Raw genomic sequence first — 26,069 nt, forward strand, 5'->3', positions numbered from 1 at the left:
TGACCGCTTTCAGTGGGCAATCACTATCAATTCGAATATTACAGAGTTAAGTACAAGAATTGACAGGTAAAGAAAATACCGACAATAGAATTAAAACAAAACCAGCACTTAGTCGGAGAGCTTTTCGTGGTGTCGCAAGAGCACAGAGCAGCAGATCTTGGATTCTGAGTTGATGTTGAAGCTCCACCCCTGCCCCTTCTTTTATATGAAGCTCGGGGTGCCCCGGATCCCTTCCAGGTGCCCTGGTGAGACGTGGCAGGTCCAACCAGCGAGCTCCACGTGGCGACGCGCAATCGGGATAAAACTTACCTCCTGGGCGCCCGGATCCCCTCCGGGCGCCCGGACCACCTTTCTCTAGAACAGGTCCTTCTCCTGCAAGACAAGGTTAGTCCGAGGCAAGTATAATAAATTCCCTGCAAAACAAAGTGTTAGCACAGTTCATAAGTTTGACATGAAAAAGTATGACTTAGATTCCGTCTTTCCGAGACCGGAATCTAGTCACGATCTCGAGTTAGATATCCGAAATGAATCTAAGCCGGATCGACGCCTAATGTTCCCTTCCCGGGAACGCGTCCTCATAGTCACTCCCTTCCAGTGACTCACCTTTACTCACCTGCCAGACGTCCGGTCAGCTCTTTGACCCGTCTAGACTTCTTGCCAAGCGTCCGGTCAGCCCGTCGACCCGCTTGGACTTCTCGCCAGCTATCCGGTCAGCCCGTCGACCTAGCTGGACTTCTCGCCAAGCGTCCGGTCAGCCCGTCGACCCGCTTGGACTTCGTGCCAGACATCCGGTCAGCCCGTCGACCTGTCTGGACTTCGTCTGCACACTCGGTCAGAGTGTTAGATCACAACAAACCTAACTTAACCCGATTTGTCATTCATCAAAATCCGAGTTAAACCGTTAGTGCTAACCGCACCAACAATCTCCCCCTTTTTGATGGAATGACAACCTGGTTAAGTTAGTAAAAATATGTGAGAAAAATCATTTTGTTCTACCATGAGGTTTAAGTTAGTTTGTAATTTTGTTTTCTAACTTAACGACCTATCCCTCCCCCTTGGCATTCATCAAACAAGGAAAACATTCAAACATGCAGAATACATAAAAAAAAATGTAGGAAATGATGTCAAGTTAACTTGGAGGAGTTTTAAATTTCACCACATAGTAATTCTTGTAACATAACTAAGTTTCAAAAAATAACTAATTTAGCAACATAACTTAGTATATTTTGAGTAATTTTTGCAAAAGTAAATGAATTTGCAAACTCAAAGAGATTTTTTTTTTAAAAAGTTAATTATCAAACATAAGTATCCAAGTTTGAATTTTCAATATAAGTTTCAACTTGAAATTCTTTATAAAGATGAGCTTTCAAAATCAAAATTTCAAAATTAAAATTTATTTTTCAAGTATAAGTTTGCAAAATCCAGATTTTCAAAATGAAGTAAAGTTTAATTTTCAAATCAAACTTTAAAGCTATATCCAATTATTGAAATTTTCAAAATAAGCTTGTAAAGTTAAAACACCTTTTTAAACATAAGTTTTATAAAGATAATTTTGCAAAAGTAAGATTTTCAAAACCAAGTTTGTCAAATTAGATTTTACAAAGATAAGTCAGATTTGTTAAATAGATTTAAAATATTTTTAAGAAAGTATTTTTCAAAAACCAGTTTTAAAATATTTTTAGTAAAGGAAAAATAAATATGAGACTAATTAATTCTCCCCCTGAACCTGACATCTAAAATAGCTGTCTAACCATTTAGTTACTTACTGACTATCAGAAGATGACAACTTTCACTTGGTTAGTCAAGTTAAGTTCATTGTGATCAGTTAGTGGTTGACTAAGCTGAATAACTTAACTTGATTAATGTAGGTTTTGTATTTAACGCCCAAACTTATATCGATGCACTGACATAAGCATCTTAAGTCCAGGCAATTGGCCTATACATCTCACCCCTTTCTAAGTTTGTCAATCACAATCAAAGTAAGCCTAGGGTGTTGGTGAGATGCTCAAACAATAGTCCTGGGGGAACATGATTTCTAAGGAGATTTTTCTAGTCTAAGGCTAAAGTTGTTTTGAAATTCTAAAAGTTGGAAGGTTTTAAAACAAATGAACACAAATTTAACCTAGAATTTTAAAAACAGTCACTTTGAAATAAGTTTTGAATTTTGAAAATCCTAGTCTATTAAAAACATTCCTAACTGTCTACGCAAATTACTAAATTCACTTTCAGGGAGTGGTTTTGTGAATATGTCAGCTAAATTGGCTTTTGACTCAATGTATTTGAGTTCAATGTCTCCTTTAGTAACATGATCCCTGATGAAGTAATGCCTAATTTCAATATGTTTAGTTCTGGAATGATGCATTGGATTTTTTGTTAGGTTAATTGAGCTAATGTTGTCAATTAAGACTTTGATATTTGTGAGGTTCAAGTTGAAGTCTTTTAGGGTGTGCATCATCCATAATAATTGTACAACACACTCTCCTATTACTATATATTCTGACTCAGTTGTAGAAAGGGCAACACAATGTTGCTTTCTACTAAACCAGCTGACAAGTGATGGACCTAATAATTGGCATCCGCCACTTGTGCTTTTGCGGTCTAACTTGCATCCAACATAATCTGAGTCAGAGTACCCTATTAATTCAAAGTTATTAGTCATAGGATACCAAATGCCTACATTTGTTGTTCCTTTAAGGTATCTAAAGATTCTTTTGACTTGAGTCAGATGGGATTCTTTAGCACAGGTTTGGTATCTTGCACACATACTAACTGCAAATAAGATATCTGGTCGACTTGCAGTTAAGTATAGTAGGCTACCTATGACACTCCTATATGCTTTAGATCAACTGGTGTAACGACCCGCCTTCTACTAGCTAGGCTGTAAGGCCGGACCGTCACATTATGCTGTGCTAAACTATATCCATGACCATCACTAAGTCTAGGTGCGGAAGCTGTACTAATTGAAATTTTGTTAAACTATTAACATTTCTTGATTCTATATGTGCTAAGGGGTGTAATCTAAACTATTCATAACATATATTACATCCCCCAATGGCCAAGGAACTTAACTAAGAATTTCTTACTGAAATCAGGCCTCCCAATCGATCCACGGATCGATTGGAATGTCTTGATCGATCCATTGATCGATCCAGGTGGCTACTGTATACGGAACTCAGGTTGGATCGATCCAGTGATCGATTCAGCACGCTACTGTGCTCGGGACAATATTCTGGATCGATCGGCTGATCGATCCAGACTGGCCAATCGATCGATGATCGATCCCAGGGCTTTCTGTTCGCGACAGAAAGCATCCGGATCGATCGGCTGATCGATTCAGGAGTTTACTGTTCACGGTACGAACTTCTCAATCGATCAGCTGATCGATTGAGAGGCCTCCAATCGATCGGTCGATCGATTGAGGTTTCTGATTTCGTACAGAAGTCTGATTTCAGCACTGTTTCGTGCCAAAATCACTTATATCAATTCTAAACTAATAGAGATGCCTCCTAACATCAATTATCTAGCATTTTAACATGGCATGGTGCACAATCCACTAATTCATGATATTTAAGCAAACTAAACTGCAGAAACTAAAAGTAACAAAGTTCTAATGGTTAAACTTGCTAAATCCCTAAGATCTTCATCCCAAACTCCAGCTCACACACATCTTCATCGTTGCATTGACCTCCAGCCTCCACTAGTCCATCTTCCCTTTACCTTTATCTGCAGTATAAGGAAAATAGTATCTGTAAGCTTGAGAGCTTAGTAAGAAACCATCTACCTCACTAAAACATGCATTCGATGCAATATGCTTTTGAAAGAATGCTATTAAAATCATATGCTGAACTTGAGAAACATGGTATACTGAAACCACCACACATGAATACTAAAACATGACATACAGGTTCATAAGATAAGGAAGTCAAAACTAAACAGAGCATGGACTGAACTAAGCTGATGCTAAACCATTGCTAGAGTTATACTACTTCCACATAGCTATTTTGTGAGGTTCTGAAAACTAATTACATAATAAGTGAAAATACATAATCATGCTGCTGTTTGGGCCCGACAACTGTACTTTGCTGTGCGCGCATCCCTAACTAGACCCGGGTTTGCAAGTTCCGAATTTAGTAGGGTTACTAGGTTAGCTGAACCTAGGGACGACTATGGGAGCCCAACCCAATGGATATCTAATCCAGTACAGTGCCACTGAGAAAGTAAATTACTGAACATAAGCTAATAATACTTGTCTTGCTTTACTAGGTCGTCTAAACCCAGAACTAGGTTATCTGAACCTAGAGGCGACTGTGGGAGCCCACCCATTGGACATCTAGTCCCATAAAAGCTATAGCAAGACTAAATAAGCTGTAAAAATGCTTCTATTGCATTTATCTAAGATAATAAAATGCCTAAGTTGCATTTTAACTGTGCTAATAATTTAATCGAACACTTGGTATGCGCTAGTTCGCATCCTTTGTGCCGAAAGTCTACATACTACTAAACTGAAGCATAAAATTCATACGGAAGCTACTTATACTGCAGGTGAGGGGTTTCTTACCTCCTGTTCGGATTTTCTTACGATTCTAATCGCTAGATTTCCGGTGGAGACTATCTTCTCGACGGTTCCCTCGCGTCTACGTGTTCCTCTCGCGAAGGGAAGCGTCCTCGTGTCAGAGTCATCGCCGGAAATTGCCCTTGGGGACGGAACCCTAGCCTTGCTTGTGGTTGGCGCCGAGAGAAGGAGGAGGGAAAGTGGGCGGCGGAATTAGGGTGAGGAGAAGAGAAGTTGCGTTAAAAAAAACCCCACTTAATAATTCCCTATTTATATCAAGTGGTTAAATTCACCCAACTCAAATATAAATATAATTGTTTCCCTTTCCTCTTAGCACGGGCCTGCTAGGTTCACTTGGTTTACTAAAGCTATCTATAAGTCATAGGGTTCGCTAGGTCTCGGGTTCAATTCCCGCGTAGGCTGTTTTCGTTTTCTATTTATTTTTGCTACTTCCACTAATCTAAAAATTCTGTGAAAATATCCTAAAATTCCAGAAAAATACTAGGATATTTCTAATAATTATTTTGAGAATTTTCTGGTGTTACAATCCCCCATACCTTATAAAAAGTTCATCCTCGAACTTAGAATAACTCTGGGTACTTCTGTCTCATATTGACTTCTGTCTCCCAAGTTGCCTCTTCTGTTGTGTGACCTTGCCAAATAACTTTTACTAATGGTACTTCCTTGTTCCGCAATTTCTTAACTGCTCGGTCTATTATCTGAATAGGCCGACTGTCATAGCTGAGGTCTTCGCGGACTTGTACCAGTTGGGGCTCAATCACCTGAGTGGCATCTGGGATATGCTTCTTCAGCATAGAGACATGAAATACATTATGAACAGCTGATATCTCCTGTGGTAGCTCTAGCTCATATGCTACCTTGCCAACTCTTCGGCTGATAAGGTATGGTCCCACATATCTGGGACTTAGCTTGCCCTTCTTCCCAAAACGCATTACTCCCTTCATGGGAGCTACTCTGAGGAACACTGAATCCCCAACTGAAAACTCTAAAGGTCTGTGCCGTGTATCAACATAGCTTTTCTGGTGGCTCTGAGCTGTCTCTATCCTCTGGCGGATCTGCTGTATAGCTACTGTGGTATCTGCCACTAGATCTGTCTGGAGTTCTAGTTCTTTCTTTTCACCACTCTCATACCAGCAGATTGGAGATCTACACCTCCGCCCGTAGATAGCCTCGTAAGGTGCCATGCCGATAGTGGCCTGATAGCTGTTGTTGTATGCAAATTCTGCTAAACTCAGATATTTGCACCAACTCCCTTTGAAATCTAGGGCACATGCTCGGAGCATATCTTGTAGTACCTGATTTACTCGCTCCGTCTGACCATCTGTCTGAGGATGGAAAGCTGTGCTAAATTTTAACTTAGTGCCCAACGTTGACTGTACACACTCCCAGAAGTGTGACGTGAATCGACTGTCTCTGTCTGAAATAATGGTTCGTGGGACTCCATGTAATCTGACGATCTCCTTGAGATACAACTGAGCTAGCTGTTCCATGGAGTAGGATATCCTGATAGCTAAGAAGTGGGATGATTTAGTCAATCTGTCGACTATTACCCAGATGGTATCAAAACCATTCGTGGTTCTGGGTAATCTCACTATGAAATCCATAGAAATGTCTTCCCACTTCCACTCTGGAATTTGGATAGGCTGCAGAACTCCTCCTGGTCTCTGATGTTCTGCCTTGACTCTCTGGCAAGTCAGACAGGTGCTAACGTATCTAGCGATGTCTCTTTTCATCTCGGGCCACCAAAAATATTTCTTTAGATCTTGGTACATCTTGTTGGAACCTGGATGCATCACATAAGGAGTCCTGTGAGCCTCATCTAAAATCTTCCTCTTTAGTTCCTCCTGATCTGGAACACAGAGTCTGTCACCGAAATACACTGCTCCACTATTAGCCATTCTGAACTCTCCACTTTCTGATTCTGCTATCCCTTGCTTGATTTTCTGAATTTCAGGATCCCGCTCCTGAGCTGTCTGGATGTCACCAAACAAGGTAGACTCTAATGTCATAATAGAGAGCTGCCCAACTATGAGTTCGAGATCGAAATCTGTGATCTCCTTCTGTAGGGGTGGTGACATGGCTGCTAGAGATAATAAGGTAGCACTGGACTTTCTGCTGAGTGCGTCTGCTACCTTATTGTCTTTCCCTGGGTGGTAGAGGATGTCTATATCGTAGTCCTTGACCAGCTCTAGCCATCTGCACTGTCGCATATTCAGATCCTTCTGAGTGAAGAAGTACTTCAGACTCTGATGATCTGTATACACTCTGCACTGAGCTCCATACAAGTAATGTCTCCAAATTTTGAGGGTGAACACAACTGCTGCAAGCTCAAGGTCATGAGTAGGATAATTCCTCTCGTAGTCCTTGAGTTGTCTGGAGGCATAGGCGACTACCTTGCCATCCTGCATCAGTACTGCTCCTAGTCCCAATTTAGAGGCATCACTATAAATATCAAAGCTGCCTGTGTTTTCTGGTAGAGTCAGAATAGGTGCGCTGGTCAATCTCCTTTTTAGCTCGCTGAAGCTGTTCTCATAGCCCTCTGTCCACTGAAATTTTCTGTTCTTTCTGGTAAGAGCTGTCAGTGGGGAGGCTATCTTGGAGAAGTCCTCTACGAATTTTCTGTAATAACCTGCTAATCCCAGAAAGCTTCTGATCTCACTAGCGTTCTTGGGTCTTTTCCAACTACTCACAGCTTCTATCTTACTGGGGTCTACCATGATACCATCCTTTGAGATGATGTGACCCAGGAAGGACACCTGATCTAACCAAAATTTACATTTCATGAACTTGGCATACAACTGGTTCTGCTGAAGGGTCTGCAGTACTATTCTCAGGTGCTCTGCGTGTTCTTCCTGAGTTCCTGAATAGATAAGGATGTCATCGATGAATACGATAATGAACTTATCTAAATATTCTCTGAATATTCTGTTCATGAGGTCCATGAAAGTAGCTGGAGCATTTGTCACACCAAAGGGCATGACTACGAACTCGTAGTGTCCGTATCTAGTCCTGAATGCTGTCCTGGGTATATCCCCTTCTTTAACTTTCACCTGATGATAACCTGATCCGAGGTCTATTTTCGAAAACACTGCTACTCCCTTTAGCTGATCAAAGAGGTCATCAATTCTGGGAAGAGGATACCTGTTCTTGATTGTGACTTGATTCAGTGCTCGGTAATCTATACACAGGCGCATGCTCCCATCCTTCTTCTTCACAAACAATACAGGCACTCCCCATGGTGAGTGACTAGGGCGTATGAAACCCTTGTCAAGCAGCTCTTGTAATTGCTCATGAAGTTCCTTCAGTTCTGTTGGAGCCATGCGGTAGGGTGCTTTGGAAATAGGATTGGTACCGGGAATGAGCTCTATCTCGAATTCAATCTCCCTGTCTGGTGCTAAGCCTGGTAACTCTTCAGGGAAGACTGCTAGGTAGTCACATACGACTCGGACCTCTGCTAACTGTTGGTCCTTGTCCTGATTGGTACTGACTACGTGTGCTAAAAATCCCGTACATCCTGACTCCATTAATCTCTGTGCCTTCATAGCTGAGAGAGACTTCTTGGCCTTTCTCTTGGGTTCTCCGACGTATTCAAACTGCACTTCTGCTTCAGGTTGGAATATGACTTTCTGTTTACGGCACTCTATAGAGACACCGTATCTGATCAGGAAGTCCATCCCAAAAATGACATCGTAATCAGTCATGTCTAGCACTATCAGATCACAAAAGAGTTCTCTGTCTGCTATAATGACTGGCACTGCTCTGAGCCAGTGCGTGGATGTCATAATTTCTCCCGAAGGTAGTGTCGTCAGAAATTGACTACTGAGTCCCTCTGAGGGTATCCCTAACTTTTCAGAAAACATCCTGGATATATAGGAATGGGTTGCCCCAGTATCGAATAAGACAGTTGTACTTTGCTGTAAAATAATGATCTGACCTGTAACAACTGTCGAGGCATTCGCTACGTCCTCTCTGGTGAGTGCGTAGATCCTCGTATTGGTCGTAGCTGGAGGGGCTTCTAGTCTGCCCTGGCTGATATGTGGACCATCTAAAGCGGCCTGCATATGATGTAACTGAGCTGGCTGGCCTCCGTACTGAATCGGCTGGGGTTGAGGAAGACTAATCTTGTTTGGGCACTGCTTAGCCATATGCCCTTCCTGTCCACATTCAAAGCATCCTCGTGTGCCCTTGCGACAAACTCCTGGGTGAAATTTCCCACAAGTAGCACATTTGGGATAACTAGGTTGTTTGCTAGCTGGTCCTGCTTTTGGGTAACTCCCTGGTTTGCGCTTGTTGCTGGAGTTCCCTTTCCAGTTAGAGCTTTGGCCCTGTTGTTTCTGAGTACCTGAGCCTCCTTGCCCTTTGGACTCTGAGAGGACTTGCTTCTGCTGCTTGATATTATTCTGGTAGTGCTCGGTGGTTAGAGCACTGCTGACTAGTTCTTCAGTGGTTTGCGGCCTATGAACGCCGCCAGCCACGTTCATTGCTATTTCCGGCCTCAGCATCTTGAGCATCAACCGGACTCTTTCTTTTTCTGTGCTAACTAGTTCAGGGCATAGACGAGCCAATCTGTTGAATTTCTTCACGACTTCCTCAACTGATAGGTTGCCCTGACGAAACTCCGTGAACTCGTCGTAGTGGCGGTTTGTGACCCGCATGTGAAAGAACTCCTCGAAGAATTCTTTCTCGAAGTCGGCCCACGTCATCTGGTTCACTGGGCACTTCGCTCTAATTCTCTCCCGCCACATACGTGGATCTCCTGCCATGCAAAAGGAGGCGCACTTCACCTTTTCATGCTCTGGCCAGTCCAGAAGCTCCATCGTGCTCTCCAGTGTTTTGAACCAGGCTTGAGCATCCCATGGTTCACTGGTGCCAGAGAAGTTCTCGGGCTTGACTCTCTGCCACTGGATCAGATAGACTTCTCTTCTTGCCTCTGTTGTTGGGGCTACTGGTGCTGTAGGCTGGACTGGTGGAACCTCTAAGACTACTGGCGTTGCTAGGTTTGGTTCCGGGGTGACTGTGGGAGTATTCTGCAGATTAGCCTTTAAGGTGGCTATCTCCTGTTGCTGTTCAGCTAGCTGCTGCTGTAACTGAGCCACTAATGCTGTAAGGTCTGGGGGAGGCACTGAACTGTCTGTCTCGTGCTGGGGCTCAGTAGCTGATGCCCTTCTAGCTGAGCGCCCTCTTGCCATTTCTAAAGGAAGAGAGGACATACATAACTAAAGCATCATGGTTACATAGCTAATACTATCACATTAGTTACTATCACAGATAAGCATACTTTAGTTATCTACAAACAGGAAAGCAGTAAATATAACAAAGTGAGAGGTATTCTTACTTGGAAGCTGCAGGTTCAATGTTGATGTGTGTGAAGGAAGTATGGAACTCTGCTCTGATACCACTCTGTAATGACCCGCCTTCTACTAGCTAGGCTGTAAGGCCGGACCGTCACATTATGCTGTGCTAAACTATATCCATGACCATCACTAAGTCTAGGTGCGGAAGCTGTACTAATTAAAATTTTGCTAAACTATTAACATTTCTTGATTCTATATGTGCTAAGGGGTGTAATCTAAACTATTCATAACATATATTACATCCCCCAATGGCCAAGGAACTTAACTAAGAATTTCTTACTGAAATCAGGCCTCCCAATCGATCCACGGATCGATTGGAATGTCTTGATCGATCCATTGATCGATCCAGGTGGTTACTGTATGCGGAACTCAGGTTGGATCGATCCAGTGATCGATTCAGCACGCTACTGTGCTCGGGGCAATATTCTGGATCGATCGGCTGATCGATCCAGACTGGCCAATCGATCCAGTGTTCGCGACAGAAAGCATCCGGATCGATCGGCTGATCGATTCAGGAGCTTACTGTTCACGGTACGAACGCCAAAATCACTTATATCAATTCTAAACTAATAGAGATGCCTCCTAACATCAATTATCTAGCATTTTAACATGGCATGGTGCACAATCCACTAATTCATGATATTTAAGCAAACTAAACTGCAGAAACTAAAAGTAACAAAGTTCTAATGGTTAAACTTGCTAAATCCCTAAGATCTTCATCCCAAACTCCAGCTCACACACATCTTCATCGTTGCATTGACCTCCAGCCTCCACTAGTCCATCTTCCCTTTACCTTTATCTGCAGTATAAGGAAAATAGTATCTGTAAGCTTGAGAGCTTAGTAAGAAACCATCTACCTCACTAAAACATGCATTCGATGCAATATGCTTTTGAAAGAATGCTATTAAAATCATATGCTGAACTTGAGAAACATGGTATACTGAAACCACCACACATGAATACTAAAACATGGCATACAGGTTCATAAGATAAGGAAGTCAAAAACTAAACAGAGCATGGACTGAACTAAGCTGATGCTAAACCATTGCTAGAGTTATACTACTTCCACATAGCTATTTTGTTAGGTTCTGAAAACTAATTACATAATAAGTGAAAATACATAATCATGCTGCTGTTTGGGCCCGACAACTGTACTTTGCTGTGCGCGCATCCCTAACTAGACCCGGGTTTGCAAGTTCCGAATTTAGTAGGGTTATTAGGTTAGCTGAACCTAGGGACGACTATGGGAGCCCAACCCAATGGATATCTAATCCAGTACAGTGCCACTGAGAAAGTAAAATACTGAACATAAGCTAATAATACTTGTCTTGCTTTACTAGGTCGTCTAAACCCAGAACTAGGTTATCTGAACCTAGAGGCGACTGTGGGAGCCCACCCATTGGACATCTAGTCCCATAAAAGCTGTAGCAAGACTAAATAAGCTGTAAAAATGCTTCTATTGCATTTATCTAAGATAATAAAATGCCTAAGTTGCATTTTAACTGTGCTAATAATTTAATCGAATACTTGGTATGCGCTAGTTCGCATCCTTTGTGCCGAAAGTCTACATACTACTAAACTGAAGCACAAAATTCATACGGAAGCTACTTATACTGCAGGTGAGGGGTTTCTTACCTCCTGTTCGGATTTTCTTACGATTCTAATTGCTAGATTTCCGGTGGAGACGATCTTCTCGACGGTTCCCTCGCGTCTACGTGTTCCTCTCGCGAAGGGAAGCGTCCTTGTGTCGGAGTCGTCGCCGGAAATTGCCCTTGGGGACGGAACCCTAGCCTTGCTTGTGGTTGGCGCCGAGAGAAGGAGGAGGGAAAGTGGGCGGCGGAATTAGGGTGAGGAGAAGAGAAGTTGCGTTAAAAAAAAAACCCCACTTAATAATTCCCTATTTATATCAAGTGGTTAAATTCACCCAACTCAAATATAAATATAATTGTTTCCCTTTCCTCTCAGCATGGCCCTGCTGGGTTCACTTGGTTTACTAAAGCTGTCTATAAGTCATAGGGTTCGCTAGGTCTCGGGTTCAATTCCCGCGTAGGCTGTTTTCGTTTTCTATTTATTTTTGCTACTTCCGCTAATCTAAAATTTTTGTGAAAATATCCTAAAATTCCAGAAAAATACTAGGATATTTCTAATAATTATTTTGAGAATTTTCGGGCATTACAACTGGTTTTCCATTGGGATCATCATCTAGGATTGTGTTTACTGCCATAGGTGTCTTCATCTCTTTGGTGTTTTCCATTTCAAATTTCTTAATTAATTCCTTAGTATATTTTTGTTGATAAATGTAGTTACCTTCATTTGTTTGATTTGTAATCCTAAAAAGTAGGTTAATTTACCTATCAGACTCATTTCAAACTCGTGCTCCATTAAACTTGTAAATTCATCTAGGAAATCTGAATTTGTTGAACCAAAAATTATGTCATCTACGTAAACTTGTGCTATAAAGATATCTTCCTTTATTAATTTGACAAATAAGGTTGGGTCAATTTTTCCTTGGTTAAATCCTTTAGAAATTAGGTAAGATGTTAATCTTTCATACCATGCCCTAGGTGCTTGTTTAAGTCCATATGAGGCTTTCTTCAATTTATAGACATAATCAGGGTGTTCTAGACTCTCAAACCCAGGTGGTTGTCCTACGTAGACTTCTTCCTTTATTAATCCATTTAGGAATGCCGACTTAACATCCATTTGGTATAGTCTAAACCCTTTGTGTGCTGCATAACTTAGTAGCATTCTAATGGATTCCAGTCTAGCTACTGGGGCATATGTTTCATCATAGTCAAGTCCTTCTACTTGACTGAACCCCTTAGCAACTAGCCTGACTTTATTTCGTGTCATTTCTCCAGTTTCACTTAATTTATTTCTAAATACCCATTTTGTTTCTATTATTTTCTTATTTTTGGGTGGTGGTACCAAGTCCCAAACTTCATTTCGCTCAAATTAAGCTAATTCTTCTTGCATAGCTATGACCTAGTCTGGGTCAAGTAGTGATTCAGCTATGGTTTTGGGTTCAATTTTTGAAATTAAAGATATTTGACTTAGATTTCTGAAGGATGATCTAGTTTGAACTCTAAGATCTGGGTCACCAATTATTTGATCAGTTGGGTGATTTGGGTTGACTCTTATAGTTCTAGGGGGTTGACTTTCCTGAGGTTGTTCTTCTTCTTCAGGACTTAGAGTTTGGTTAGTTCCTTCAGAATTATTATTTTGTTGAACAAATTCAATTGGTTGAAGTTGTGTTTGTTCTGGATTTTGTTTGGATTCTTCAAATTTCACGTTAGTGGTTTCTTCAATTCTTAAGGTAACCTTATTGTAAACCCTGTAGCCTCTACTATTTAGGGAGTAGCCTAGAAAGATTCCATTTTCAACTTTAGAGGTGAATTTTCCTAAGTGTTCTCTTGTGTTTAGGATAAAAATGGGGCACCCGAATACTCTAAGGTATTTTATATTGGGTTGTTTATTATGATAAACTTCAAAAGATGTTTTGTTATGGATTTTATTTAGAGTTGTTCTGTTTTGTACATAGCAAGCTGTACTGACAGCTTATGCCCAAAAGTATTTAGGTAGGTTGTATTCATTTAACATCGTTCTAGAGACTTCAAGTAAGGTTCTATTTTTTCTTTCTACAATCCCATTTTGTTGGGGGGTTTTAGGATACGAAAATTTGTGATGGTAGCCATTTTCAAGACAGAATTTGTTGAAATTATGATTTCTGAATTCTCCCCCATTATCACTTCTAATCCTTTTAATTTTAAGGTCCTTTTCATTTTCAACTTGTTTGCAAAAGTTTGAAAAAATTTCAAAAGTTTCATCCTTATTTTTTAAGAATTTTACCCAGGTGAACCTAGAGTAGTCATCTATTATCACTAGACAGTATATGCTTCCATTTATTGATTTGACTCCATGGGAGTCAAATAGGTCTAAGTGTAATAGTTCTAGTATTGAGTTGGTTTGTGATTGATTAGTTGGTTTGTGGGTGGATTTTGTCTGTTTACCTTGTTGACAAGCATTACATATGGTTGAGTCTAAGTTAGGTAATTTTGGTAGACCTCTAACTAATCCATTTAGTTTACTTATATTTCTAAAATTTGTGTGTGACATCCTTCTATGCCATAACCAGGTTTCTTCTTTTTGTGTTAAGTGACACTCAATTGAAGAAGTGGTTAAGTTGATTACATAGATGTTGTATTTTCTAAACCCTTTTAGGCTTATGTTAGGATTGTTTAGGTGTTTGATTAAGTATTCTGTAGATAAAAACCTAACCTTATACCTAGTATCACACAGTTGACTGATACTCAAGAGATTATATTTGAAATTTTCAACAAGTAAAACATTTGTAATAATAAAGTCAATTTTTAGTTCTATGTTACCTATACCAATTACCTTGAGTTTGCCATTGTTCCCAAAGGCAACTGTTCCTAGGCTTTTGTAGGTGAGTTGAGTGAATTTTGTGTGATCTCCAGTCATGTATTTGGAGCAACCACTATCCAAAATCCACTTAGTTTCCTACAATAGGTAGGAATTGGGGTTAGTCTAACTATTGAACTTGAAGATGTTTTAAGTTTTAATAAATTGTTAAGTTAAAATATTTACGTTTCAATTTTAACATAAATTTTTAAGTTTAAAGAAAATTTAAGTTTTAAATAAAAAATTTAGATTAAAATAAATTCTTAAGACTAAAAAAATTTAATTTAATTTAATTTAATTTTAATTTTAATTTAATTTAATTTTAATTTAATTTAATTTAATTTAATTTTAATTTAATTTAATTTTAATTTAATTTAAATTTTAATTTAATTTAATTTAATTTAAATTTAATTTAATTTATTTAATTTTAATTTTAATTTTTAATTTTAATTTTAATTTTGATTTAATTTAAATTTTAATTTAAATTTAATTTTAATTTTAATTTATTTAATTTTAATTTAATTTAATTTTAATTTATTTAATTTAAATTTAAATTTAATTTAATTTAATTTTAATTTAGTTTTAATTAAATTTAAATTTAAATTTAATTTAATTTTAATTTTAATTTAATTTAATTTTTATTCAAACTTTCTTAATCATCTCACCCGATATATGTTTTCAATCAGGGAATCCTATAATTTTGTGAGATGAATTTTGATTCAGTTTTGGAGTTTGTTTTTAACTTGTGTTAGATTCAGGTTTAGCTTTGGGTTCAACAAATAGGCGTTCTCTGGATAAACTTCTGGGCTATGGTGAGTCACTCGGACATTATTAAAGTAACCAGCCTTTCGAGGTTTTCCAAATAGTCCTATCCACTGGACTTAGTACAAAACCTTGGTCTAACTAGTTAGGATTCATAAAGAGTAGCTTCGGTCAGTTCCACTTAGCCAAATGCATCAGGTCGAAGCCATATCTTCCTAGACATGCATAGACTAAGCTTCCCTAACGTACTATCATCCTATATTTCACTAGTACCATTTTTCAAGTTAAACTTGAACCATTTTAAACTAATCCTAATTACCCTGCCGGGTAGGTTATTTTTGGAGGTGCCAGCTATTCTGGAGCCTCCCCCTGAATTAATTACCATTTAATTTGTTCTTGGTTTATGTCTATTTCTTTTATAATTAAATTTCACTTGATGATAGTTTATATTTTGTTGAGTTTTAATATGTTTAGATTTTAACCCATTTGGTTCAGGTTTGTATTCTGGTTTATTGGATTTATTTGACTTTATATAATATATTTTATCTTTAGGGATGTAGTATTGATTAAGTCCTACTTGCGTGATTAAACACGCTTTCGGAACCCAAGCTTGTTTTGTTGGTTTGTGTTGGGTTATTAATGATTTAAAAGTTTTAGTTGAACTTGATTTGTAACCAAGTCCAGTTTTGTTGTAACTTACTTTTTGATTATTTAGAATTAAATCTAAGTTCTTTGACCTCGTTGTGAATTTTTCTAATATTTCTTTTAAATTATTAATTTCTATTTTTAGTGATAGATTCTCCTCCTCAAGTGTTAGATCTTGAGTTGGGCTTGAGATTTTGATTTGTTCCTTGAGGTCTTGATTTTCCTCGAGGAGTGACTTATTTTCATTTTCTATTTTTACTAATTTATTATTTAAGCAGGAAATAATTTTAAAAAATTTTCTGTTTAGATTTCGGTATACCTCTTCGGAACCTTCGGAAACGAGTACGGAGTCGTGGCTTGATTCGGGTTCAGACCTGTCTTCCGATTCATCCTCCGATTCTTCTTCACGGGCCATCAGCGCGAGGTAACTCTGGTTCTTTTGTTCTTCGGCTTCCGATTCATCCGAGGAAGTGTCGCCCCATATCGCTTTGAATGCCTTCTTTTTAATCAGCTTCGGTTTGTCGTTCTTCAATTTCGGGCACTCGTTCTTGTAGTGGCCCTTTTTGTTGCATCCGAAGCACGTCACGCTCCTTGATTCGGGGGAGTTGATTTTCTGAAGGTCTTTCTTGGTGAAGCCCCTCTTTCTCCTGGTGAACATTTTCCTTACCAAGTTCACCAGGTGCTCTTCATCTTCAGAGTCCTGGTCAGAATCTGCTTCAGGCTCAGGCTTGTTCTTCTTTTCTTTGGAGGGACCTGCAAACAAAGCAATTCCTTTCTCGGCCCCGACGTTAGTTTGTTCGTGTAGTTCTAATTCACAAAACAACTCGTCTAATTTAAGTTTCGATAAATTCTTAGAAATTTTATAGGCATCTACGATAGATGCCCACAAACTATTACGTGGAAATGCGTTTAATGCATACCTTATTAAGTCCCGGTTCTCCATTTGGTGGCCGATGGCGTGGAGCCCATTGAGGATGCCCTTGATCCTCGCGTGAAGCTCACTTGCAGTTTCTCCTTCCTGCATTTTTATATTAAATATTTTATTTAATAATAAGTCTCGTTTTGTTACCTTAGCGTCCCTCGTTCCTTCGTGCAACTCTATCAGTTTGTCCCACAGTTCTTTGGCGTTTTTATGTGGTCCGACCCGATTTAGTTCTTCTCTGGACAATCCGCACTGTAGGGTGTTGATTGCTTTGTTTTCTGTTGACGCCTTCTTCTTTAGGTCTGACGTCCAATCTTCTGGGTCCAGTAGATTTCCAAAACTGTCTACTGGTATTTTATATGGTCTGGTGATGCTCATCCATTGGTCGAAGTCCGTTTTGAGATAAACTTCCATTCTCTTCTTCCAATACGGGAAGTCATCCCCGTTGAAGAGGGGAGTTCGCACTGTGCTGAATCCTTCAAGTTGAGACATTTTAATCCTGCACACAAGTAAAAAATAGGACAAGAAAAAGTCCCAAGACTTGGTCTTGGATTAGCAGTGTGGGAAGAAAAAGATGATAAAAAGATCTAAATGAGTGTTGCACCAATTTGGATAACAAAAAAAATCTTTCCAAAAAGGTAAGATTACCGGTTTGGAATTATGCAAAAAAAATAAAAACCAAAAAAACTTAACAGAAAGTTCACCCCCTGTCTGATTGGTGGTTGCACCAAATCAGAGCGGTACCTACTTAGATACCACTTGTTTGATCGTAAGCGTTCGATAAAGGGGGGGGGGGTGAATATCGAATAAAACTTTCGTTGAGTAAGCGCAGCGGAAAATTAAAGACAAAGTAAACAGGCAAGGTTAACACAATTCGGTTTTACTTGGTTCGGAGCCTGTGTCGACTCCTACTCCAAGGCCCGCGGTCGTTGACCGCTTTCGGTGGGCAATCACCATCAATTCTAATATTACAGAGTTAAGTATAAAAATTGACAGGTAAAGAAAATACCGACAATAGAATTAAAACAAAACCAACACTGAGTCGGAGAGCTTTTCGTGGCGTCACAAGAGCACAGAGCAGCAGATCTTGGATTCTGAGTTGATGTTGAAGCTCCACCCCTGCCCCTTCTTTTATATGAAGCTCGGGGCGCCCCGGATCCCTTCCAGGCGCCCTGGTGAGACGTGGTAGGTCCAACCAGCGAGCTCCACGTGGCGACGCACAATCGGGATAAAACTTGCCTCCCGGGCGCTCGGATCCCCTCCGGGCGCCCGGACCACCTTTCTCCAGAACAGGTCCTTCTCCTGCAAGACAAGGTTAGTCCAAGGCAAGTATAATAAATTTCCTACAAAACAAAGTGTTAGCACAGTTCATAAGTTTGACATGAAAAAGTATGACTTAGATTCCGTCTTTCCGAGATCGGAATCTAGTTACGATCTCGACTTAGATATCCGAAATGGATCTAAGCCGGATCGACGCCTAATGTTCCCTTCCTGGGAAAGCGTCCTCACAGTCACTCCCTTCTAGTGACTTACCTTTACTCACCTGCCAGACGTCCGGTCAGCTCTTTGACCCGTCTGGACTTCTTGCCAAGCGTCCGGTCAACTCGTCGACCCGCTTGGACTTCTTTCCAGCTATCCGGTCAGCCCGCCGACCTAGCTGGACTTCTCGCCAAGCGTCCGGTCAGCCCGTCGACCCGCTTGGACTTCGTGTCAGACATCCGGTCAGCCCGTCGACCTGTCTGGACTTCGTCTGCGCATTTGGTCAGAGTGTTAGATCACAACAAACCTAACTTAACCCGATTTGTCATTCATCAAAACCCGAGTTAGACCGTTAGTGCTAACCGCACCAACACCAACCAGTGTAATATCACGTGGAGGGCACTTGTATTTTGTAAGTTTTACTGATGATTTCTCATGAAAAGTTTGGATATACTTTATGAGTCACAAATCAGAAACTTTTGCAAAGTTTAAATTGTGGAAAACTGAATTGGAGAACTAGTCCGGAAGAAAGATCCAATGCCTTAGGTTAGATAATGGGACTGAGTAGATAGATCCAAAGTTTTGGGAATTTTGTGAGCAGCATGAGTAATGAGGTATTTCTTAATTCATAGGACACCTTAGCTAAAATCTGCGCTCATAGACACCGATTTTTGGAAAAACTGGTGTAAAATACTCAAAGACATCGATTTTTGCTTAAAATCGTTGTTGTTCCACTGATGTCTATGAGGGTTTTTACTGTAGTGGGTAGCGGAAAGATTGAATAGGATAATCATTGAGAAGGTAAGATGTCTCAGGCTGAATGTAGGGCTTGCAAAGAATTTCTGGGCGGAAGCGATTAACATGACATGTTATCTCATTAATAGATCATCAAGGGCAACACTAGAAGGAAAAATATCAGAGGAAGTATAGACAGTGAATCAAGTAGATTACTCTCATCTTCGAGTTTTTGGATATCTAGCCTATATGCATATATCTAGTGAGAAAAAATTAAAGCTGGATATGAACTTAAAGTAGTGCATTTTTATGGGGTTTCAGAAAGGAGTTAAAGGCTTTAAGCTTTGGGATTCTAAGGCAAATAAGGTGGTGATCAACAAAGATGTAGTGTTTGACGAGAAAACTATGCTACAACGAACTCAGGAAAAAGGAAAGGAAACACCACAAAGCAACGTGGAGAAAGATGCTATGCAGGTGGAGCTAGAGACTTAGGACTCTGATGATTCTAGCTCAGAGCACATGGAACATTGCACTATAGCTGGTGGCAGAATGATATGAGTCGTAAAACCACCCACCAGATACAGATTCGAAGACTTGGTATCTTATGCGCTTATCACTAATAGCGGAGACCCTATATCTTTTTAGGAGGCGATACATAGCTCTGAGAAGGATAGGTGGACGGGTGTTATAATAGAGGAGATGGAGTCGTTGTATAGAAATTAAATATGAGATCTAGTGGAATTTCCTGAAAGAGAGAAAGCTATAGGATGTAAGTGGATATTCAAGAAGAAAGAAGCAATGTCAAAGGGAGAAGAAGTAAAGTTCAAGGCTCGATTGGTAGCAAAGGGGTATTCACAGAGAAAGGAAATTGACTATGAAGAAATTTTCTCTCCAGTGGTAAGACATACGTCAATTAGAGCGATGTTGGCTATGGTGCCACATCACGATTTGCAGCTAGAGCAAATGGATGTGAAGACGATATTTCTTTATGAAAATTTGGAGGAGTAACTTTTTATGTCACAACCTGAGGGATTTAGTCAGTCCAGACAAGAACGGTTGGTTAGTAAGTTGAATAAATCGCTCTATAGATTGAAACAATCTCCTAGGTAATGGTACAAACATTTTGATTCATACATGATTCAAAACGGATATAGGAGATGTGAGTATGACTGCTGCATATATATGAAGAGCCTTGAAGATGAATGACTGATTTTCTTACTACTATACGCAGATGACATGATCATTATTGTGAAGAAAATGAAAGAGGTTGATAAATTAAAGAGGCTACTGAGTAATGAATTTGACATGAAAGATTTGGGAGAGGCCAAGAAGATTCTTGGGATGGAGATTCACAGGGATAGAGCTGCAGAGAGATTATGGTTGTCTCAATATATCTATGTGGAGAAGGTGCTGGATAGGTTTAACATGAAGAATGCAAAGTCAGTGAGCACACCCCTGGTGCATCACTTCAAGTTATCCAGTACACAGTATCCAAAGATGGATGACGAGATCCAAGAGATGTCAAAGGTTTCTTATGCGATTGCAGTTGATTGTCTGATGTATGTCATGGTTTATACGAGACCAGACTTGGCGCAAGTAGTTAGTATGGTAAGCAAGTTTCTCTCAAATCCTGGTCGACCACATTGGGATATATTGAAGTGAATTTTCAGATACTTGAGAAATATAATTGATTATGCCATCATGTTCAGTAGACAACCGGAAGATCCTTCAGTTATTGGGTACGTAGATGAGGACTATGTAGGAGATTTAGATAATAGGAGGTCTACTATAGGATACGTGTTCACTGTGGTAGGAGGACCTAATTGTTGGAAATCTATGATTCAATCTATTATTGCTTTGTCTACTACGAAGTCGGAGTATATGACAGCGGTTGAAGCAGTGAAGGAAGCTTTATGGCTTACAAGGTTGGTTAGAGAATTGGGTGTTCAGCAAGGTGGAGTCAAGTTGTTATGTGATAGTCAGAGTGCTATTTATTTAGCAAAAAATCAGGTGTATCATGTGAGAACCAAGCACATTGATGTGATGTTTCACAATATCAGAAAGTTGATTGCTTTCGGGGAAATTCAACTTGAGAAGGTTCACACTGCAAACAATGCTGTAGACATGCTGACAAAGCCGTGACCATAAAGAAATTCAAACATTGCTTAAACTTAATCCATATCTTTAAATGTTAGAGGAAGGAAGCCCAGACCTAGAGATCTAGGTGGAACTTTATTTAGATACTCGTTGTAATATATGAAAAGGTTAGTTAAGAGGGTTCATTCAATTTATTTAAGAATTTATTAATATAGATAGATTTAAATTAATTAAGTTAACATATAATTATAAAATTTGGATTAATCAATTAAGAAAATAATAGGATATATTATATATAAAATATATAATTAAAAAAAAATAAATATATATATATATATATATATATATATATATATATATATATATATATATATATATATATATTAATTATGTATGTAACATGTAAGTAAATATAGAAATAAAATAGAAATAATATATTATATATAATATAAAATATATGATATAAATTATATGGTTAGAAACATGTATATAAGAAATTATAATATGATATATGTATATAGGAATTATAAATGTGTAATGTAATATGTAATATGTAATCTAATATGTATATAAGAAACATGTAGATAATAACTAAAACTTTTAATATGAGAATTATATTACTATGTGTATATATGGATATATATATATATAGAAAAAAAATCTAATCCATGTAAATAATATAGAAAATATAAAGTATATATCATAAATAATGGAAATAGGAAAATTATAAGATATATATAGGAGATTTTAATTGAAGATATGTATATCTTCAACGTGAAATTATGTATATATATATATATATATATATATAAAATATCAAATTAATGACTTAGTATTAAGAAACTCTAATATGAATTAAAAATATTACCATGTATATGTGATATATACATGGATATATATAAATATGAAATTAATATATGGATATAAATATGTATGAAATTAATGTAATTAATGACTTAGTATATAAAAAAGAAGACAAGGCTCTAATCCTTACCTTCAAAAGCCTCACCTTTGATGTTGCCGCCGACCCTAAGAAGGTTCCCCGCCCCCTTTTGTTTCTCCACAGGTGCTAGAGCTTCAAGGGAAGACAAGGAGTTAGGAGCTAAGTACTTAAAGCATATTCTCAACCATGTTATTATTTTATTTAGCTTCTATGTCTTGTGAATTTTGAGTACCTTAGATTGGTTTGATGTTTCATAGACGAATCTGGAATTATGCTGTGGTCTGCTACTTTTGGTTCTGTTGTGGCGTAAATTGGCCTCAATGGGTGAACAAATTTTACACGGTGTATTATGTTGAAATGTAGGAAATTTAGTTAACTTTCATTACCAATTTACAGAATTCTTTTCGGATCAAAGATGAATTTCATATGATTTTTATACCACTGACTGATGAATCTGGAATTTTAAAGTGACCCTGCTGCTTTTGGTTCTGTTATGGTGTAAATTAAGCCTCAATAGGTGAACGAATTTCACTACGATGTCTTTTGTTGAAATGTAGGAAATTTAGTTATCTTTCATTACCAATTTATAGAACTCTTTTCGGATCAAATATAAATTTCATATGATTTTTATACCACTGACTGACTAATTTAGAATTATGTTGTGACCCTGCTTCTTTTGGTTATGTTATGATGTAAATTAGCCTCAATGGATGCACGAGTTTCATTATGGTATCTTCTATTGCAATATAGGAAATTTAGTTAACTTTCATTATCAATTTGCAAAACCCTTTTCGGATCAAAGATGAATTTTATATGATTATTATACCGCTGACTGACCAATCTAGAATTATGATATGATCTTGCTGCTTTTGGTTTCGTTGTGGTGAGTTCTAAATTCTATTTTTAGGGGTTATGTATAGGGATGTTACATTATAATTTGTTCCATACTTGTAGTGGTTTTCCTTTAGAAGATAGGTCATTTTTCCATGCTTAATTCAACTTGCAAATTTGTAACTTTCAGATTCATGAATCTATGCTTAAATTTTGTTTTTAAAGATTAATTATTATGGTGTTGCATTACAAATTTCTTCATGATTTACTACTTGTTTATCCTTAAAAGTTAGAGAACTTTGCATGTTTAATTTATAGAGTAGGAATTCCAAGTTTCAGATTCTTTAAGACTTGGGTTAAATTCTATTTTCGGGGTTTAACTATTATGTTTTATTTTAGTTCCTGAAATTCATGCATGTATAGGTACTTTAAATGAGGTTTCGATTTTTAGTTATGTTCTACTTATCATGATGACTATACATATATGCTACATCTAGATTTCGGACCTCTAGATTAGGTAAGTTCATGTTGCTTCTTGCTTCTCATTATGATAACCTCAAATCCGTAGGAAATTAACCCACTTACGATGATGCACCTATAATATTTGCATTCCATGCTTATGTAGTGATCAAATCTATGAATATGTTTACGTGCATGCCTATGTAAGGATTATGTTTAGATTTATGTACATGCTGTTGGGACCGTTGGCTGCCGGCTAGAGGGAGGGTGAATAGCCCTGCACAAAATCAAACAAAAATACCTTCCTCAACTTATAACTTAAACAAACACTTCCATAAAAAATAATAAGGGAACCAAAAAGACAGAGGCACAGAAGTTTTTACTTGGTTACAACCGGGGAGGTTGTTAATTCAAGGAAGTGGAGCACACTAATATCTCCTTCAGGCGGAAAAGCCTCTTTACAGCAATGATCTTACAAAAAGATGAAGCTAAATGAAAACTAGAAGCATACAAGTGTTGTTTCTCAAGATGCTTGTTTATTTAGCTTCTTGGACCAAGGCTGTATTTATAGCCTTGGTCGGGGCGCCTGGAAGAGTTCTAGGCGCCTGGAAGGGGATATAATTTTATCTCCTTTGTAACGGATCACGGTCAAACACGATTGGGATAAGACTCCGTTCCGAGTGCCCGAAGTCCGGGCGCCCGAACTAGGAACCTCAACCACTTTGACTTTTTCTAGTCCGGACCTTCTACTCCGGCTCCGTTTGCTTCAGTCCGGGTCTTCTGCTCCAGCTCCACTCACATGGGTGATTTCAGTCATCCGGAATAGGGCTCACCCAAACCTAACTTTCGACCTTCTCCTTGAGCAAGCTTCCGCTTTGGCTTCTCATCCCTCAGAAATGTCGCGCGCCTCCTTCTTGTCCGCCTGCGTACTCTTTCGCAGCACCTCGTCCCTCAGACGCACTGAGCCCGTCGACTCTCTCCCGTGCCGTCCTTCTCGCTAGCTGCGTCTTTTGCTCGACATCCTGTGCTCCTAATTTCCCGCACATTTAGACATAGGATTAAACACAATATGACATAACTTAACTTGTTTGATCACATCAAAACAGCATTGGGGTGCCAACCATCTCATCCCTTTTTGATGTGAGCATAGCAAGTTAAGTTAGGGTAAACTAGCATTAGGTAAAAGCAATAAATTTACAATTAAAGTGTAAAAATTTAAAAAGGTTAAACTATCTCCCCCTAAACTTAATCTTTTTCTTTTCTTCCCTTTTGATCACATAAAAAATTGGATACTGAAAAAAACTAAGGGTTAATTTAAATAAGAGAGTTTAAAAAAAAATGATTTTCCAATAATTTAAAAAACTTATCAAGTGTTTTGAAAATTGTAAAAAGAAAAGTTTGATATCACTTAGAAAAAAAATTTGTAGCGTAAATAATTTAGAAACTTTAAACTTTGCAAAGGAATTTCCAAAATTTTCTAAAAAAAAAAATTTAAAGAATGCTGACAACTATGTAAAGCATTATCCAATCGTTTATTCTATACTTTATTAGTTAGTCAATTAAATATTTTATTTCGTTAATTGACTTCCAGGTTATGGCGAGGCACTAGACCTTCTTAGTTATTGGATCATCAATCACTTCTAGACAAAGCCTTATAATGAAATCAAATATTTAATATACTCTCTGAAAGTCTTAAGTTTAATTAAACTTTAATTTAGACAAGTCTTTAGAACCCAATATAGGTTTCTTCCAACTGGATTAATTAAAAATTTCTTTGGTATATATTTTTGAGAAAATTTTCTAATTTGTCTTTTGTGGTAATAAAAATACCAATTTAGACCATTAAATTTTCTACTATTTGTATTATATTAGCATGCATGATTTTTTAAGTTCTTTATTTCTTTTTGCAAAATATCATTTTCTAATTTTACTTTGTCAAATTCTTCTAATAGACAAGATTTAGCTAGAATTAATTTTAACTCTTTATTTTCTTTTTCAAGTTTGTAATAATCTTTAGTTAATAATTTAATACATTTAAACAACTTATCAGGTGGAAGAGATCGTACCTGACTTACCTTGTCGATCTCGTTGTCCGTAGCTTCCCTTGAACTGCTGTTTTCTTTTGTTGACACTCCCCCTTCATCGATGCTCTCGATGCTCATTTCAAACAAGCTTTTTTCGTGTTCGTCTTCTTGATGACTTGCCATCAACGCAAGTCTGGAAAAGGCTTCGACCTCTGATTTGGACGACGTTTCATCCCACGTTGCCTTTAGGGTCTTGTATTTGTTCTTTTGAACATGCTTCTTGTTCTTTCCTTTGTCCTTCTTATTGATCTTTAACTTAGGGCAGTTGTCTTTAACATGTCCTTCTTCATTGCAGTGGTAGCATCTGATCGTTCTTCTCTTTCTACCCTGCAGATGGTTAGATTTTCTAGATTTAAGTAACTTTTTAAAATGTCTTACCATCATTACCGTTTCATTGTCGTCGAGAGAGGACTATGAATTTTGTTCGTCCATCTTTGCCTTAAGGGCAATGTCGTGCTTCGGTTCCTTCTTTGTATCTGCATATCTCGATTCATGAACTTCAAATGTTGAAAATAACTCTTCTAAGGTAACAGATTCTAAATCCTTAGAGATATAGTAGGTATCTACTAATGATGCCCATTTCGTATTTCTAGGGAATGCATTAAGAGCATACCTTAGCGAATCTCGATCGCTTACCTTTTCTTCGAGATTTGAAAGTCTGGTGATGAGCTCCTTGATCCTTGAGTGAAGGTGTGCAATTATTTCGTCTTCTTCTAATCGGAGGTTGCTGATCTGGTTACGAAGTAAGTCCCGTCTCGCAAGT

The 26,069-nt window shown here is 38.3% G+C and overlaps 1 protein-coding gene across 1 annotated transcript in view; it reads right to left on the bottom strand.

Moving 5' to 3' along the window:
* Nucleotides 1-25,429, bottom strand: part of LOC121972821 (putative disease resistance protein RGA1) — a 35,227-nt gene extending 9,798 nt beyond the window's left edge. The window contains exon 1 of the mRNA XM_042524448.1: nt 25,298-25,429. Coding sequence (XP_042380382.1) covers nt 25,298-25,429 — 132 coding nt within the window. The remainder of the gene's footprint in view (nt 1-25,297) is intronic.
* Between the last annotated feature and the right edge of the window lie 640 nt (nt 25,430-26,069).

This window comes from Zingiber officinale, chromosome 4A, assembly GCF_018446385.1.
Source record: "Zingiber officinale cultivar Zhangliang chromosome 4A, Zo_v1.1, whole genome shotgun sequence".
Lineage (NCBI taxonomy): Eukaryota > Viridiplantae > Streptophyta > Magnoliopsida > Zingiberales > Zingiberaceae > Zingiber > Zingiber officinale.